This window comes from Aulostomus chinensis, chromosome 3, assembly GCF_037954235.1.
Source record: "Aulostomus chinensis isolate RoL2024-O1b breed Wild chromosome 3, RoL_Achi_v1.0, whole genome shotgun sequence".
Taxonomy (NCBI): Eukaryota; Metazoa; Chordata; class Actinopteri; order Syngnathiformes; family Aulostomidae; genus Aulostomus; species Aulostomus chinensis.
The window spans coordinates 24,534,004-24,552,888 of NC_141322.1; the positions used below are offsets into that span (position 1 = coordinate 24,534,004).

An 18,885-nucleotide genomic window follows, 5' to 3' on the forward strand; every position below is an offset into this window, starting at 1 on the left:
CAAGATGTTAACTCAGGTACTTCTGGAGTGTTTGGCCTGTTTTAAATTCGCCATGTTATTCTGCACCCCGTGGTGCTTAAGTTTGGAGACAATTCTCTTATTAATTATGCACTTCACCAACCGACCTGGAACACCAACAATCTCCTACCCTTTGCTCTATGTCTCATTTTTTTATTAACCTCCTTGTACGTCACATCTGATTGGAAACCCTGCTGCAGCGATGATGGATCTCTTTTATGTTGCGCAAGGAAAAGGAAGTGTGAAAGAAAGCTAAAGTTTATAGGGTTTTAAAAACAGAAAAATTATAACCAAAAATGTCGTAAAAATAACAGGTGCAGGCACTCAAGGTAGGCTTGAAAAGTAAAAGGTCTTTATTTCAATGGGCTACAGTCACTGAAGCCCACCAACACACGCCAGCTTGCATTCATTTTCAAGTTAATTTGTCAATGTGGCTGAACCCGGATTGTTGGTCATAATTCAGAAGTTTTAGTTTTTATTATTATAATTATTATTATTATTATTGTTGTTATTATTGTTCCTGTCCATGAGCGCCAGTGGTGTGGGGGACACCAGATGTGCTCCTGTTACTTTCCCATTTGTGTTCTCCGATATTCTTGAGTGCGTGTCACTTCCAGATTCCGATTGGTTGATGCACAACGATGGCATAATATTACCATTAACTTCCAGTGGTGCAAATGTATTCTGAAGCCCACACAGGCATATACACATCAACAACTGTCGTCCCACTGCTTGATGCCGAGATGCTGGCTGTCACAGAAAATGAATGACTTCAGGCCACTTTGACACTCTCACCAGTCCCTTTGTGACCTTGGTAGAAGGACGAGGTGCCAAAGAGGCTGAACATTGTCTTGCAGATGTCTCAGCCATAATATCTGTTGAAGGGAGAGATATAAACCTGGATATCGTACAGGCTAAATCAGCCATGCAACAACCATGCTATATAGAGTTTAACAAGCCAGACTGCTATTTGTTGCTCAATTGCAAACACCCCCCCCCCCCCTCTCTCTTGCCTCCACTGCAATACATTTCTAGTGGTCCAAACCCTGCTGTCTCACTATCTATAATCAAACAACATTCAGATGATTAGTGATCTTATGTTAGATTCCATTTAAAAATCTCCAGGGAACATGCTGGCATTGAGTTTAGCTACCTGCTCTATAAGCTACTGAGTTTTGTTTTTAATGGCCATACAAATCAGGTTATTATTCTTTTTTTTTTTTTGCGACACAGCTCTCTGCATCATCTCACTGTTTGATAGCAGACATTCATTCAGTGTTGAAAGAACAAGCACAGTGTTCCCTGTCAGTAGACTGACCACCCTCCAGTACGTACCTCTGTCCCTCCCTGAGCTCCTTTAGGCAGGGTTCAAGACTGACAGGTTGATACCGACGGCTGGGCCTCAATAACAGAGGAAACAACACCTTACTTTGATTTTTATAGGTCAACAAGCTCAAGGTCTTCTGCCTCGAGTCTGTCGATATGTCTTTCCACAGCTTCAGTCGTGGCAGAGCAAGGTCACTTTTAATTACTTCACAACGCTGTCCAGATTCTAAGGTGAACCAAGCTGCAAAATAACGTTTTGTATAATAAATCTCTCTTTCAGTCGATGGACTCCTCTTTTTCCCTCGGTCACACATGCAGGCCATGTTTACTGGGTTAAAGAGAGACCAGTTTGTTTTTTGTTTGGCTGAATCTTTGTGCCAGTCAGGAAATAGTAATGCATCTTTAACAGCGAGCCCTGAAAAGGTCAAAGCTGCTTCCCAGAGTGCTGCTGTTCTGATGTCAAGGTGGCAGATGTTAAGACAGTGGGTTCTCTCAGGCTCTGCTGAAGCACAGTTTTTGTGAAAGGCTTTGTGCTTCGCTGAAGGGGAGCCAGAGTTTAAGCTGTTAATATGTCACTGAATATATTGTATGTGTCATATTTTCATTTTTTTTCCATTCACATTCACCGAGACGTACTCAGCGAGCGCAGGTGATTGAGGAAGCCTCAGAGATTCCGAGGACACGTGAAAACAGCAAAGCCGACAGAACAAACAGCAGCATCAGTAATTGTCTCAAGCCTGTGCAGGACCTTTTTGGATGCATTGCTTCATCTCTCCCTCTCGGAATGTGAGGTGTTGTAACCTCGACATCTCCAACATTACTAACAGGCTCATTATCGGGTGAAAAAGACTCATCTATTGACGTATCGATGTCTCTGTCACTGAAATGTGTCTTATGTATGGAACCGGCAACTCTAGGTGGCACCTGGGATGCACGTTTACAAGACCTCCTAATACTGGAAACACGTGTGCAACCAAGCCTGTAGAGGCCAAATTCTTATAAATCAGCGTGATTACTAAAAACAACTCAGCTACCTTCACGTGTTAATAATATGCAATTTTATTGAGTTCGTTAGTCACGCTACATGTTGGGATACGCAATACTGGATTCTTTGACGGTATCTGAAATGCTGCTGTCTATCAATGATGATGTTATTTCTTTAAAAATAAGTCTATCTGATATCTACATTTTTTGTTCCGGAAAAAACACATTAAACACGTGTATTTGAAAAAGTAATGGGCATTTATATTTGCAAAACATTTGGAAAGTCCACCCCACCCAAAAAAAACATACAGTATGTCTTCCGCATTGTTTCTTCATTTGAAACTGAAGTAGGCGGCATGGTGGTGCAGTGGTCAGCACTGTCGCCTCACAGCAAGAAGGTTCCGGGTTTGAGTCCCGGCTCGGGCACAGGATCTTTCTGTGTGGAGTCTGCATGTTCTCCCTGTTCCTGTGTGGGTTCTCTCTGGTACTCCAGCTTCCTCCCACAGTCCAAAGACATCAAGAGGGGACGAGGCTGATTGATACTCTAAATTGACCGTAGGTGTGGCTGTGAGTGTGAATGGTTGTCTGTCTCTGTGTGTTGGCCCTGCGATGGACTGGTGACCCGTCCAGGGTGAACCCCGCCTCTCGCCTGTAGCCGCTGGGATAGGCTTCGCCCCCCCGTGACCCTTAATAGGAATAAGCCGAAGACAATGGATGGATGGATGGATGGAAACTGAAGCAAAATTACTCATTGGATCAATATGATATAAAAAATGACCAATCTGCTGGTATCCATGTTTTGCTGACATTACCATGTGTCTTGATCTATTTGCATTGTCTTTTTCAATCGCTGGCAGTTTCATAAAAATCTCCCAGTACTGCTATGGTAAGCAATATTCTTTTGCTTCTCAGCCTTATCATCTAACCAGCTGACTTTATTATCTCATGTGAGCTGTGGGAATCAAGGAATGCCATCTAGCAACACAACACAGCTCATCTAACACAAATTATTTTTCTCATATCACAATGTGCCACTCATCCAAATCTAATAATCAGTAAACTAGAAACAGAGAGATCCCTCCTAAAGTGCTCCTCCATTAAGTGAGAATGTAAAAGAGAGAATGAAGAAGGTAACAAGATCAAATGTACCAACAAGGAAGGCAAACAGACGAAAGCGCGTCAACGTCTCTCCTCTCCAGTATGAAATACCTCTGGTGACCCTGCATCTAGGAAGATCCGATAACGGAGCTCTGCATTAGTGACAGACTATAGCATCAGATTAAAGCCTACATGAACCCATCAGAGTGCTGGATAAATGTTTTTAAATCAGTCCAAATGGACGATATTTAGACTGAGTTTAACCAGGGTGAGCGTGTGTTGAGACAGAGAAAATCTAACACCCTCCACCAAACAGAACGCAGTGGCATAAAAACAAGACACAATCAAGTTTTATTCACTACAATAAGAACAACAACAAAAACCCATAAAGATATAAAAAGCATGTCGTTGTTCTTGTGGAACGAAATGTTGCAGGAGGATTCTACAACACCTGAGGTCGATTTTATTTTTGTTTTGTTAGTGCGCAACAAAAAGAGACCCCAGCAGCGGCAGCAGCAGCATATCCGACTGTAATTTATCATGCAGGTGCAGCAGCTGCAGCAGCACTGTCCTCACACACACACGCACACACGCACACACACACACACACACACACACACACACACACACACACACACACATGCGCGCAACACTTAATTTGGTGAAGCGCATCTTCTTTCACTCAAATCTCTGGTAAAACTAGAAAAACAGAGTTCCAACTCCAATCTTGTGGGCTTGTCTTCCTTTTACCATCCGCAATGATTTCTGGACGGTTAATTTATCACTTTCACAACCGCTCTCACTGTATGTGAAGGGAAACTGAAGAACAAACCCAAAGGGAGTCTGAATATCTTCACGGGGTAAGAATGAAGAAAAGTCGATGCACTCACATCATGGAAGATAGTAAGCCCTTGCCCGCAGCCGTGCGGCGGCGGCGGCTGCTGCTGCTGTTGCTGAGCCCGAAGATGCTTCTGTTTGGCCGATTGCAAACACATTGTGATTATTTCCGTACAAGCCAGCATCTTTGAGTTGATCTCCTGGATCTGTTGAACGGCTGCAGTGAAGGTTCGAGTGGACGCAGGAGAGAGGAAGAGGAGGATGATGAAGAGGAGGAGGAGGAGGAGGAGGAGGAGGACGAGGAAGGCTGCAGGTGTGTGGTAGATGCCAGGTGAAGGCAACTTTCTGCTGCGCTGCTGAGCTCGAGCTGCCAGCCCCTCCCTGCTGCTGCGATTGGCTCGTTCGTGAGCGTCTGGAAATCCAGTGGCTCTACCCCCCCCCCCCCCCCCCCCCCATCAATTGAACTAAAACTCGCTGGTGAAACTTTCACTTCAGAACAGGCGTTCATTGATGCAGAAGAAGCAAACAATGTAACTTGAATGAGCACAATATTGATGTTATTTCCTACGTCATAAAGGTCAGAGGTCAAACAGGCAGTTAAAAACAACAAAACATTTCAAAGCTGATTAAAAGTTTGAATGTTAACAACATAAGTGAGTATTACCGAGGGCAACAGGACTTCTCACTTTGAAATATCACAATCATTTAGGATAATATGAGCATGGACAGGAGTTGTGCTAAGAAAAACAAAAGAATATTGATAATGTATTCATTAGTCAAGAGTAAACTGTACATAAACTAAAATAAAAAAACAAAACATTAAATTCCACTTGGCCAACTTTTAACAAAGGCTGCCATCTGCTGGGCGTTGGTAGTAACTGTTTTCCCAAAAACTTTTAGCATATATAGGCCTGCCCTATAGGATTCGGCCTACATTGTCAAGATTTCAAATAAACAAACATGCATCTGTGTGTATGTGTGTGTGTGTGTGTGTGTGTGTGTGAGAGAGAGAGAGAGAGAGAAGTTGAAGAGATTTAAGTGGTATAAGAGCTGTTAAAAGATCTCCTCCACAGCTCATCGATCTGCTGCAGGGGCTCCTGTTCTCATGTCAGGGGAGGAAATGTAAACAAATGAACAAAAAAGGAAAACAGAATATAAACGTACATTTTTTTACATAGTAGCTAAAATCAAATGATTAAACTACAAGGAAAGAGGGGCGGGGCTGATTAATTCCAATTGGATCCTTTAATGTTTTCTCTTCCGGTAAGCGAAGTCAGTTTCACTTTCGCTTCTACCTGCGCTCAGCTGGGGCAGACCTGGCCCCGCGGGGGGAGAGGAGATCCGAGGCCCAGGCTGCGTGAAGGACTTATTCAACTCCGTCAGGCGGAACTTACGACTCTCTAACCTGCGGGTCGAGCAGAGGAAGTGTCGGATGCGGTCAGGAGTGGGGAAAAAGTTACGAGAATGCTTAATTTTCTGACTTGACCGACCGATTGTCCTCTTAACTGTGACGTCGGTTTGATAAATGTTTCGCCGTTTGACGTTTCAGATGAAATCGGCCTCTGAAGTTACACCGAGGGCGAATTTAAACGAGGGTGAGCAACAGCAGCTGCTTATTTTTATTGTCCTTATTAAAAGATATCATTTGTAGGTGGGACAGAGGCGGAATAAACAACAACCTATCAAAGGACTACACCACCAGTGACACAGTACAGATTGCAGCCCAAATTAAAGACAGAGATGGAAGTTCATGGCTTTAATCAGGTAGCAGATGACTCAGAGTTGAGAGAGAACGTTCATCTCATGACTCTGGTTCAACTTTGAACTGATTTCAGGGGCTTTGATGTGGTTGACGATCATTCAACTGCACACACACACCTCTGTCAGGACATTTCCGCTTGCTCTCAGCTTCCTCTGCCTGTTCCAGCTGCAACTGTCAAGTTTTGTTTCAGCTGTGTTGTTTTTTTCTTCCTCTCGGCATTCGCACGTTTATTTTCAGCTGGAAATGCTTTTTTTGGGGGGTTAAGTTTTGATTTTGTTAATTATGACTTTAAAATGTTTTTCCTGTTAAAACCACACCCTGGTTTATTGGAACATGTTTCCTGTTCTGCTGAGTTACTGTCACGTCAGATTAAAACGCGTGTTTTCACTGAATTAGCCAACAATTAAAGCCAACAGAGGGATAAAGCTTATCGTCTGCCATGAGGTGTTGTAGGTGATGAATTATGTCACATATGGATTCCTTGTTTGCAGCGGAGGACCTGGCTGCGTCTCTGGGTGACGCCCTCAGCTGCGGGGACAGTCAGGAGGCAGCAAGGTTGAGCCAGAAGCTGGCCCAGCTGTCTCTCCCGGTGTCTGTCAGCATCAAGAGTCAGGCCTACCCGCAGGACTCCATCAGGTGGGACTCAGCTGCCTGTCCACCGGTGTGATCATCCACACCCCGAGTTCATCCTTCACCTACACTTTATATACATCTGACCTTTATTCATTGTTGAGTGAATGTTCTCTTGACCTGTAGGTTTCACCCTTTTTTCCCCCAGGTGTCCGTTTGTATTTAGGTATGTATTTTGTACTGCTGCCTGCCAGGGACCGCATATGAAAAGTTGCAGCAGTAATGCTTCAGTCGGACCTGTTCATGTCAGTGACATTCGTTGTGGTGCATTGTCCCGTTTCAAAGAAACAATCAAACAATCCATTTGTTGTCCAGTGGTCTGCAAAAACACACGGCGTCTTTGCTTGTGAGGAGGTTTTCTCTGGAGCAGAGGGCCGTGTTGATTCCCAGGGTGACGTCCGCCTGTTTATGTCATGAGAGTAATTCAAGACCAGACTGACTGGTGTGATTCTTTTCTACTTTACAGGTTGAAAGTGGGAGTGGAGGATGCTCAGTCAGAATCCTACATCCCTGTGACTGTTGAGGTTTCTTCTGGGCTCACAATCGCACAGCTGAAAGACATTGTAATGACCCAGCCTACATCCAGGATCAAAAACCTCCTTTTTTCAGCCTCCTTTCAGTTCTCTTGATGTTTCCCATAGTTTGACGGGTGTCTGTTTATTAGTTTATTGTTTATTAGTACATATGAACTAAACTGTTTTTTCTCATTTGCACCGGCTCTAATTTGACCAACATGTTGGGAAAAGTAGTTCTGAATGCGAATACATCTGACTTGACCATGAATAGTAAATTAAGCCAAGCTCTACGAATGCTGTTAATAGACTGATCTATTTAAGAAATAGCTTTCTGTCGTATGTTGTAGGATTGTGGGCCTGTTAAACTTCTTAAAAGAAAAGTATATATACATATAATCCGAATTTATGTTTGTATTTTTCTTTGTATTTAAAACCCCATTCTTAGTGTCAACAAATTAAGCCTCACATTGTTATTTGACAGTCAAATAATCATCGCCATTCTTCAGGTGCGTCTTGAAACGGCGCCCACACAAACCACATTCCTTTTGTTCATGCTGGCGCATCATTCTTTGAATGAACCAGATATTCATGGAAACAAACGTTTAACTGAGGATTACTAATTGTTCTTTATGAGCACAGATCAGCCAGGACTACGGGTTTCCTCCTGAGCTGCAGCGCTGGGTGATCGGGAAGCGTTTGGCGAAGGACTGTGACACTCTGTACAGCCACGGCGTGCGTCAGAGTGGAGACCAGGCTTTCCTGTTTATCTGCTCTGCCAATGCTGCTCATCTCACACGCCACCAACACAAGCTGTACCAGGAGCACCAACGCATAGAAGGCAAGAGCCAGATAACGCGCACATCAATTATTCATTTTCATTTCTTAATGTCCATCAAAAATATTGACAGGTGCTCATCATAAAATCCTGAAATTTTGACCTCAACGTGCTAATTGTTGGATCTGAATTCATTTGGATGTTTATCAGTGCATGTACTTAACAATTGCTATTGAAGCATTAAGAAAAATAAAAGGCTGGACTTTTTAGATCTTCAGGCAAGAGTGAAGGACAATTTTTCAATAACAGTTCCAATCTTATATTTTTGAGATAGTTACTATTTCTTGCAAGATACAAAATGACAAAAAAATATGCTATATAAATATTTGCTACTGGATTGTGTTTGCTTTTTTTGAGGATGTGCTCAGAGTTTCACTTTGAAAATCTGTATGTCAGTCATAACAAGTTATTTTTTTTGGGGGGGGGGCTTTCTTATCATCCATTCTTAGACATTATGGAGTCGATGCAACTTTTTCCCAGGGGACTCGGAAGTAGAGGAGGTAAAAAGACGGCTCCTCCGGAGGCTCAGCAGACTCCCCCTCCTCCTCCCTCTTTTCCCCCTCCGAAACCCCCAACTGCATCTAAACCTGCAGTGCTTCCCAAACCTCAGGTCAGAAGACGAGCCTGTCAAAGACGTTACCTCTGCAGCAGTGCAGGTGCGTCCGTGCTAGTATAACCTCTAGCCCGTGTTTGTGTGTTTGTAGTTGGGCTGGGCCTGTCCTCACTGTACATTTGTGAACAAACCAACACGTCCTGGCTGCGAGATTTGTAGCGGTGAACGTCCGGAAGATTATAAGATCCCTGACTTCTACCAACCAGACCAGAACGAGTCTCTACGGATTCAGGAGGAGCAGCTGGCCATGTTGCTGTACGAGCAGGTAACAGCGTCGCTTATTTTATGAGAAAAATTGACTATCACTCAACAAGGAGCCCTTGAATCCTTTCTGCCTGGAGCGCTCCTGCCATCAGTGTCTCAGATGTTCAGATGATCTCATACGTGAAGTCCATTAAACGTATTCTTTTGATGAATATCTTTTCTGGGTGGCGAAGGCTCAACTGGAGGAACGAGAGAGGAACTACTCTGCTTTGTTGGAGACAGACAGCATGAACCTCATCCTCAACACCTCTGAGGTAGACTGTCCCATCTGCTTCTCCTCCCTGGGGCCAGGAGAGGGCATCGTCCTCAGGGAGTGTTTGCACACCTTCTGCAGGTCAGATACACTCACAGTGATAGATGGCCTCTCTTAATATTGATTTATTCAGCAAACATCTGCATTTATCTTGTGTGTTTTTGTGTTGGGTCTTTTAGGGAGTGTCTGAAAGGGACAATAGTGAACAGTAACAATGCTGAGGTGTCCTGTCCTGACAATTGTGAGAGCAAGTTACTCGACCGAGAGATCAAAGAGGTGTGTGTTAACAGAACAGCTTTTACTTCTCTCTCATAAAAGCAAATAGAAATTATAGATTATCATTTTGGGGGAAAACAATTTTGAGAGTGTTCTGCCTCCTCAGCATTTTGGCAGACATCAGCTGGACAGTCGTTGTACTTGCATAAAAAAGTATACATTTTCTGTCTGTAATCCTGATACAGCTGCTCACAGAGGAAGAACTCCAGCGGTTTTACGAGTTGCGTCTGAGTATTGCAGAAAGCTGCTCGGAGTACAGCTTCCACTGTCAGACCCCCAACTGTCGAGGGTGGTGCATCTACGAGGACGAAGTCGACGAGTTTCACTGTGAAATCTGTCAAGAAACCAGCTGCATTCTCTGCAGGGTAACTTCTCGTTTTGATATCCCATTGTTTTCCTTTTGTATACCTGTGGTTGAACAGCGGCGGTGAATGGGTTGTTTTTGTGTGCAGGCCATCCACAAAGACATGACTTGCAAGGAATACCAAGATGATCTTCGCATCAGAGCACAGAACGACAAGACGGCATTTCAGACTAAGCAGATGCTAGAGGTAGGTCGGAACGGGTCGCTTTCTAACACAGGAGAAAGTGCCGAAATTTTCAACAAACTGTATTCACGCTATCCCACAGGACGACTGGCGGTGCGCAATGATTTAAACTTGCTCTCTTTGCCATTCTTCTGGTTGTTGTTGATCAACTGCTTGGACAGTTGTATTATACTATACTATATACACGCCTCTGAATGGCTTAACTGACTTTTACTTCATGCATTTATAGAAGCTGCTACTGAACGGGGAGGCAACGAAATGTCCTAGGTGCGACATTGTCGTTCAGAAAAAAGACGGCTGCGACTGGATCTGCTGTTTGATGTGCAAGACAGAAATCTGCTGGGTCACCAAACAAGCTCGCTGGGGACCAAAGGTAAATACACGCGCACACGCCTTGATGATGCGTCTCAGCTGCGCTCGTTGCTCATTGCTTTAATGTGTTCAACAGGGCAACGGAGACACATCTGGAGGCTGTAAATGTCGAGTCAATAATCAACTTTGCCATCCCAACTGCCAAAACTGCCACTAAGGAAACCTCACTAATGAACATAAACGTGCACGTTTCAACTGCATGAAAACATGCAGACTACAGCTGAGATTTGAGATACGTTCGTTGGATCTTTTAGTTCATTTTTGATCACTTTAAGCCTTGTTTTTAATCGTATGGGGACAAAACACTGAAGGAAGAAATGCAGAATGTACTGCAAGCTAAAAAAGAAAGGTGGGACAAAACATGTCTTCCTTTTTTTAACCTATCGAGTTTATCTGTACATTTTTCTGGAAGCGTCTGTAAACGGTTGTGATGAGTTAATGCTTAACATGCAATCTACAGTGAAATACGGATCTAATTTTAAATAATATAGAGGCCACCATGGAGAAAAAAAATGCAAGGAACACAATATAGCATACAGTAGCATAGCATAGCTAGTAAAAACACTATAAGAAAAAAACATTTTTCCTACGATGCAGGGTGACAACAAATGAATACATAATGTATTAGCTATTGAAATTTTCTACAATATCTGAATCATTAATATATTGTCAATGATTGACAAATGCAAAAAAGATGAGCGGGGGGGGGGGGGGCCCTAAGTCAAGTCTTCTTTACTACACTGATCAGTTTTCAGTTGGGACCAATGTTCGCTGTATTTTCCTGTCTACGATTATTTATTTTTAATAAGAGTTATACAGAATTATTGGATTTATCTGAGAAAAATACAATAGTTTTTTTCTGAATTTATGAGATTCTCATGAAAAAAATAGCTGACCCAGTGAGCTACATTGTCATTTAAAAATTCATGAAAATAAACATTTTCCCCTGTTTTCTGAATTATTGGGATAAAGCTACAATATGAGCAAGTGAAGAATTAGCTGACATAATTTGGCCTGTAATTATCACCCTGCATACCTGAGACATTATAGACCAACCCAGCAACTATGCTGCCGCTGCTCCTCCCAACAGGTGACTGGGAGTGACACCAACAGAGCAGACTTGTGAAATGCAGTGTTTAGTCAGTATGGTAGAAAAACTAGCTATTTTTTTTCATTCAAAATCCTCAAATCAATTCAGAATAAAGGGGCCTTCTTTTTTCCTCCACGAAAACCAAAATTTTTATTTTTCCTCAGGTGAAAGGAATACGCTTCTGTGTGGTAAAGAAGGTATTCTTCAGTTGACTAATGGTGAAGGATTTTGTATTTATGTAAAAAGTACTGAAGCAAAGTATTAATAACGGAGAAAAACTAGCTATTCTGATGTACATGAGGACTTTGAATTTCAGGTTCAAACTTGGCACGAGGACGCTGCATCATCATGCTGGTGTGTGTAAATCTATTTGTCAAAAAATGCATTTTTGCCTGTTTTCTTCTAGTTTAGAGGAAGTTTATCTCCCTCCGCTTCCTTCATTATATTTTTATGTTTCCCTCTCCGTTACCCTGGATTTCTTACTTCTGACTTGAGTAACGATGTTTTTAAATATATCCCTTCAAGTGTACTTCCCTGCATGTGAGCAGATAGCCGACATGTAAATGTAACATATACGCAACTGTGTGCAAACACATTTTAACGATAGTTTTTATTAGCATTCTCTTAAACAACTTAACATTAGTATAACAGATTTATTATAACAAAATAAACAAAAGGCAAATAAATCCTTTAGTGCAATGAAAAATGAAAACCACTTGAGTGCGGATACATGGTGCATTGTATCACTGCTGAATAACTAAGAACTGTCAAGCACCTCAGCATCCTTGGAAATGTTCCAGCTTCAACCTTTTGTCAGTCTTTCCAGCTGAATCAGTGATTCTCTACGGAGGCCACAACCTGTCAACATTAACAGAGAAGTCGGGTTTTGTTCCTATTACAACACAAACCTCTAGAAACGCGTTGATCGCTTTAAATGGAACTGAGAGGTCTTCGGTTAAGTGGATGCTGTGCCATCCTGCGAAAGTGACGGAGACATAAGTCAGTAATTCAAAAAACTATTGTTAAGCAAAAGCAATCATTAGACTCGATGCCAATCCAAAATCACTACTTTACCATGACGTGCTTTCGTGAGCTACCTGCTAGACATTTTCATGGATATTCAGTTGAGTGCCACACCTCTGAATAGTTTCCATTCCTGGGACTTTACCTATGGGAATACTGGACTTCTGCTGAAACTGTGTTTTAACCTCATATAGGGCAAATGAAGCGACTCTAGATTCATGTTCAACACAAAAATGTTAGACAGCATCATTTCCAAAGAGTCTTCTGGCATTCCTCCAGCAGTAGCAATAAATATGTATACTGTAAGTATTTTGTAAAACACATGAAGTCAGTGTAAACCGGGTCCCCCATTATGCAAACATGACGACCATTTCCACTTCAGTTTACTTGCTATTTGTCACATTTCCGCTATTTCCTGTTGCTATGCATACGGTGAGAGAACTATGGGGAGATTTTTATCGTCGTATCTGAGTCATGTGAGGTAAAGGAACAAATTTAAAGGGTTGTGCAATCAAATAACTGCATTTAGAGCACTCATTTGGATACAGTTGTTTGTGTAAACTTCCTGGACCGATGAAGTGTCGCACCATTTTTAGCCTCAACATTAAGATTTAAATTTTGAGGTACATATAGAATATAGTCTAATGCCAGCCAAAATAGGTTTAGTTGGATGACTAAATGCCACTTAGAGATCAATTCCTTGACTTGAACCCTGAGCCAACTCAAGTGGAACACAACTTTCCAGGTTTTAAAGATACTGGGTCACAGGAGAATGCAATTTAGTAACTAAAAAGGCCAGACAACTTGAAGTGGCTAAGTTAAGTGCAAAATGTGATGAATTTGTGACCTTCAAACTGCCATTATCGTGTCTTTATAGCTACCTAGATGTCTAAGAAAAACAAACACGGTAAATAATAGTGAAAGAAGGATTCTAACAATCCTCCGTTTGGTCTCAGTCCAAATAACAGATACAGAACAAGCTGCAAACACACACGCACACACGCGCACGCACACACACACACACACACGCTCATACATTCACTCACGCTTTGTTCATTGGCAGCAATTTTCAAGTGTATTGAGTCCACTAAGCTTTTCATCATACATTTCTGTGCGAATAACAGATTAATCAATATCAGATTATTCTGATCCCAAATACAAATAAACTTTAATATGGACACCATCAATACTAGAAATACAGTCTTTCATTGAGGATGGAATCTTCATTACTGGTGCATCTTCCTCCAGAGTCATTAAAAATGGCCTTCAGCTCAGACCGTGGAGACCCTACATGTTCACTTGCATCCTAGTTAAGGAGCGTTAACTAATTGAGTTTTGAGCAGACACGCCAGACAGTGTTATCGACTCCATGGTTCATGGTGTGATTCAGTAGAGGGGTCTCAGTCCCCGACAGGCAGTTTTAATCGAGGACATAGAAATTGGGAGTGTGGAATTAAAGAGGGAGCAGTTCAGGGAAACAGATCCAGCTTGGGGGCCCACTCCAGTGCGGTGTTGACCACAGCGAGCGCTGCTGCCCCCAAAGCCACCGTCAGACCCATCACTGCCAAACGAACAAACCGACGTGCTGCTGAAGGTTGGGCCACTGCCACTGCTGTGCTAGCTGCTGAGCTCTCCAGCGCTGCCTGTTTCTGTCTACGCCGGCGCCGCAGGACTGAGTCTGGTAGCTGCTGAGTTGATGCAAGATCAAAGTCCTTAAAGGTGGTGGTGGCCATGCTTGGGAGGAAAAGGACGTGCACAGAGACAGAAACCAAGAGAGAGTTATTGAAGTACTGATGAGCAGAAGAAAATGAAATATTAATACTTTCATGTGGACATAGTCAGCATATTAGCACAAGTGTGCTGTACCTATCATGTGAGGCAGCCTCTCTGGCCAGTTCAGAGGGTGGGAACTGAACAAACAAATCTCCTGCTCGACTGATGAGGGTCTCGTAGGGCAGATCCTGGGGAATCTGAGACAGCAGGTGATGAACCATAGCCATGTCACACTCACACTCCAACACCTCCTCTTCTCTGTGAAGGACAATCTGAGACACGAGAACCAACACAGGTTATTCCTCTTTAAAAAGTCAGCAGACCAACCACAGATCTAAGGCTGTGACTGATGTGCTCGGGACAGTCAAGAGACTTCCTGAGTGTAAACTAAGTATGGTGCACACTCATTAGCAAGCCTACAGTGACATATTATAAAGGTCTGAGCTTGAACTTGATTTGATTAATTGTCAAATTTAAAATGAAATGTATATTTTGCTTTGCTGTGTGATTATTAAGAAGGCTCAAGTGAAAGGAGAAGAAAGTAAAGGCATAAGAAAACAAATAAACATTGTCATTTTAAACAACCTTCTTGGCCTTTAGAGTAGATTTCTCAATTTACGATGTGCACTTGACTGCACCATGAAATCTCGCTCACTTCAACACAAAGCAATTTAGATTTCAGAGTTTATGAGATGTACATAAATGCACCATGAAGTTGCTCGATTACAGTCGTGGCCGGCCCCTTACAAATTGTTGCCCAAGCACAAGCAGAGATGCAGCGACCGCAGCTCTCAAGTGCAGCTGGATGCAACGAGTGATGGTGCAGGTGTCTGTTCCCATACGGCTGTGTATCAGCCAGGGAACACGGTGTCCAGCTCCAAAAATAGAACAGAACTAGGATCTTGTGGCTGGAGCCCCTTCCATCTGATCAGACTCTCCATCACTGCAGCAGTTTTGTTTAGATGTGATCATAATGGATATCTAATATTGTACTTTTTTTTTTTTTAGGTATTTCAGAAAATCCTCCCACATTAGGTGAAAGTAAGTTGTGGAGCCTGCTTAGAGCTGTCCACTTGTGATTGGATCACTCCGATCATACGTTAATCCCAAGTCTGACACAGGCATAAGACCTGATTCATGAAGCACAGATAAGAGTTCCTGCCAGGGATTGATTTGGGAATCTAGTTTGAAATACTCTCAAAACTGAGTTTCTAAACTGCTCCTACTGAAATCTTCTTGTTGTTGTTGTTTTTTTTAAATTTTGCGTGCTGGTTAGAGGGAACTCACCACTGCTGCAAAGTAGATGGGCATCAGTGGATGGCAGGCAAGGAAGAAGTCGTACAACCGCACAACATGACGGAAGTCTGACAGGACATGGCCAAACCATGTTATCAGCCAGCTGAGCGCGAAGACTGTCCCCACCTCAGCCCTGATAATCAATACGACATGGATCATTGATCAGCATACAAACATTGTACCCACTGTATTTACGCTCCAACACCATGTCCTTCGGTCTTTACAGAAATGGTCATTTTCATTACGGGGAATTATGCTTAATATCCACGGTTGTGTTTACGGGAGGCTCAAACTTACTGGCTCTTTCAGCTTTAACTTCTCTACAGTGTATGATACAATGCTTGGGGTTTCACAATGTAATTCTTACAAACTTACTTCACAATGGTTGAAGAACACGTAGTTCTGGCCCAAACAAACTATAGTTGCATTAAATATAAAGCTTTAGGGGATTTTCCACCTACCAAAGTTTTATGTCTTGCATGTAATCTAATGTCTGAAGTTGTCCTGTGTGAACTAAAACTTCAAACTTACTGTTGCATGAAGTCGTGCACCTCAGGGTTGACCCTCTCAATGATGGGCATCAAGTAGTTCAGAATGTGTTTAGTGTTGTCCATGGTGGGATCCATGAAGTCCCTAATACAGATGATAAAAAAGCAAGAACGTTTTTAGTGTACACCAGAGAGCGAGACGGGGCGCTGAGGGAGGGGCCAGTCTGCTCATTCTGTCATGACCAATCCAGGGGTACCTGAGGTGATGAGTGGAGAGCTTTTCAACAAGAGCGGTTGCCAGGCGCTCTCCCAGGACCAGTAAGAACGTGACCACTATATCATGGTATCCTTGGTAATAGTGGAGCTGCGGATTGCGTTTCAGGACTCTGAGGATGATGTCGATGAGCTCCTCCTGGAGACCCTCCCTCTGCTCGTCCGGCATACCTGCACAAGTGCACATGCAGTTGGGCCAAACGTAACCTTTCTGTAAACATTATAGAAATAAGGGATGCACTGATCGTCATGCTGATGATAGAAAAACACACTGTGCATAACCCTTGGGGTGTATTCTGTACTCCAAACCATTCAGACCCTCCTTTTTGTACATAGTTCAATGGCTTTGTATCGACATTGCAAGGTTTCCCAGTAGCATTAGATGCTGATATGAAAACTGTTTGGAACCCTGGACTTGAACAAACTGTTTTTCACAGGGCAGAGTAGGTGAGTCTTTGACCACGGTAGGAAGGTGCAACTGTTGAAAGTTCAGTTCCTTAGCCTCATGGTCAATGCTTTCAAGGGTTTTCAGTTAAATAACAGCTCAATGGTTCGCACTCGCTTCATTTATGTTAGCATTTTGTTCTACACAGTGAAATACATCATTTAACACAGCAATTTTCAGTGAGATAGTGACTTTTCTTTTTTAGCCACGGGGTGCTGACAAAACTACCAGTGGCATCACATGCAAGCCTTAGCAGTGGCAATGAAGTCACATGTCCACTGCATTAGCATAGCCCTGTATTTATTAACCACTCCATTTATGCTTCGAAGCTGTGTTCTTTCGTAGTGATTATCTTTCAAAGCCAAAGGTTTGAGACTCATACACTTTTGCTTTTCACAAGGCTTCTTTTCAGTGGTGATGTGAAACCCAAAGTAAAAATCCCATTGGCTTCTGGTCAAGGAACTCATGACTATCCTCACTTTTGGGTTGGCAGACTTAAAAACATCATCACCACAACAGCATCCCTGCTACACTTGGTATGTGAGAGCTTTATTCAGCACTCACCAGGCGGGAATCTTCGAAGTGAACGCTGGACATCTAGCAGCACTTGGTTATAGTCTTTGTTGTTCTCCCGCTCAACTGTTTCTGCACAATGAAATGCATTAACATTACAATAGCAGCGTAATATGTGTGTGTGTATTATTCTGCTATGCATGACTTAAAATATTTCTGTTAGTATAAAAAATATAGAGAAAAGTAATCAAGCTTTACCAGCCAATAAAATAAAATTAAAAAAAAACAGATTTAAGGTCTAATGTTTCTGTTGCGCACGCTCTACCTGGCTCATGATCCAACACCTGAGGGGTGACGTTTAGAAGCCATGGCCATACTTGACAGCGTATTTCATCGGTCAGTAGCCCCCCCTCACTGATGGCCATCCTCCTCAGAGCTGCTACGTCCACAGGACTCACGGTAAGGGCTTGTGTGATGTCCGCGATCTTCCTCTTCCTCCTGGTGTCCCAGTCTGAGACACACACGAATCACAACGTCTGCAACTACCTGGCAGACTATTTGTTCCTAGCTGACTCCTGAATTAGCTCCACCAACAGACAGTTCTCGTGACTTTAATGATTTAATATTGTTTCTGAACACGTTAGCCCAGAATCTAGACAGTCAATTTAGCAGCCTGCAACACTTACCGATACCTTGTCTTCCATTTACAGGAGACGAGGCAATAACAATTCTTGATTTCTTCATTTTCCTCCTCTTCTACGAGTGTCTTTCTTAAACAGATTTACGTGCCATCCTGCTTGGCGGTTATTGTCAACCTAGCCCGTCTTGTCTAACTACAAGCTAGCTGTTTAATTAGCAAGGCCCTATTCACTGTTAGCTAGTTATCCAGCCAGTACCACTCTGCCGCGGCTCCGAAATGTGTATTTTCCGTAGAAGAGCCATAACAAATCGGACTTGAGACAAAGTGATTAACGAGTTAAAAAAAAAAAGTCTTGCTTGATAGCAATGGTGCAAAACCGGTAACACGGCTACATGTTTACATTAGCTGAAGCGACCAATGGATACATCAGCTTAGCTAACCTCCCTGTGCCCAGACAGTGATGACGTGTGGTCACGATGACAAGGAGGAGGCGTGGCCGACCGTGTCCGTCAAATCCAACAAGGAAAAACAAGTCAGCTATGTATACTATAGTAGATGATGTAATAATAATAATAATAATAATGATAATAATAATAATAATAAAAACAACAATAATAATTATTTTGATCACGATTGTATTGTAATAATGATTATAATATTCGTGCAATATTCAGACTAATCCTGATTCCAATCAAGCTGAATTGTAATTTTTTTTTCAAAGTTTGATTATTGAAATGCTACCACTAATACCAATAATGATAAATTCGTATTGGCCCATTGTTCTAGCCTAAATATGAGCTTATATTATAGACATAGAAGACATTGAAAACAATATTTAAAAAAAAATCGATTTCAAGATGAGGCTACAACAGTCCTAATGAACTTTTAGAACGTTGTGCCGCTGCTGGTGTGGTTTGTCAAAATAATGTTTACCACACACACACACACACACACACACACACACACACACACACACACACACAAGCAGGTAGAAAATGAAAAAAGAAATGGCC

The 18,885-nt window shown here is 42.5% G+C and overlaps 3 protein-coding genes across 4 annotated transcripts in view; 1 reads left to right on the plus strand and 2 right to left on the minus strand.

Moving 5' to 3' along the window:
- Positions 1 to 4,601, minus strand: part of necab3 (N-terminal EF-hand calcium binding protein 3) — a 37,132-nt gene extending 32,531 nt beyond the window's left edge. For both annotated transcript variants that reach the window (XM_086199880.1, XM_086199879.1), the window contains exon 1: positions 4,317 to 4,601. In XM_086199880.1, the coding sequence (XP_086056006.1) occupies positions 4,317 to 4,448 (132 nt within the window). In that variant the 5' untranslated portion in view covers positions 4,449 to 4,601. The remainder of the gene's footprint in view (positions 1 to 4,316) is intronic.
- A 972-nt stretch (positions 4,602 to 5,573) lies between these two features.
- Positions 5,574 to 14,776, plus strand: rbck1 (RanBP-type and C3HC4-type zinc finger containing 1). Its single transcript, XM_086199882.1, has 13 exons — positions 5,574 to 5,718; positions 5,813 to 5,858; positions 6,517 to 6,661; positions 7,122 to 7,218; positions 7,810 to 8,008; positions 8,455 to 8,615; positions 8,710 to 8,883; positions 9,056 to 9,216; positions 9,315 to 9,411; positions 9,597 to 9,776; positions 9,864 to 9,962; positions 10,189 to 10,332; positions 10,408 to 14,776. Exons 2-13 carry the CDS (start codon positions 5,813 to 5,815, stop codon positions 10,486 to 10,488), a joined length of 1,584 nt encoding a protein of 527 aa, XP_086056008.1. The 5' UTR covers positions 5,574 to 5,718; the 3' UTR covers positions 10,489 to 14,776.
- Positions 12,020 to 18,348, minus strand: tbc1d20 (TBC1 domain family, member 20). The gene is made up of 8 exons (XM_086199883.1): positions 17,919 to 18,348; positions 17,558 to 17,743; positions 17,284 to 17,364; positions 16,259 to 16,445; positions 16,045 to 16,146; positions 15,505 to 15,646; positions 14,311 to 14,489; positions 12,020 to 14,178 (listed from the first exon to the last, which is right to left on the minus strand). The coding sequence occupies exons 1-8, from the start codon at positions 17,974 to 17,976 to the stop codon at positions 13,914 to 13,916; spliced, it is 1,200 nt and encodes a 399-aa protein (XP_086056009.1). The 5' UTR covers positions 17,977 to 18,348; the 3' UTR covers positions 12,020 to 13,913.
- Positions 18,349 to 18,885: the final 537 nt, after the last annotated feature.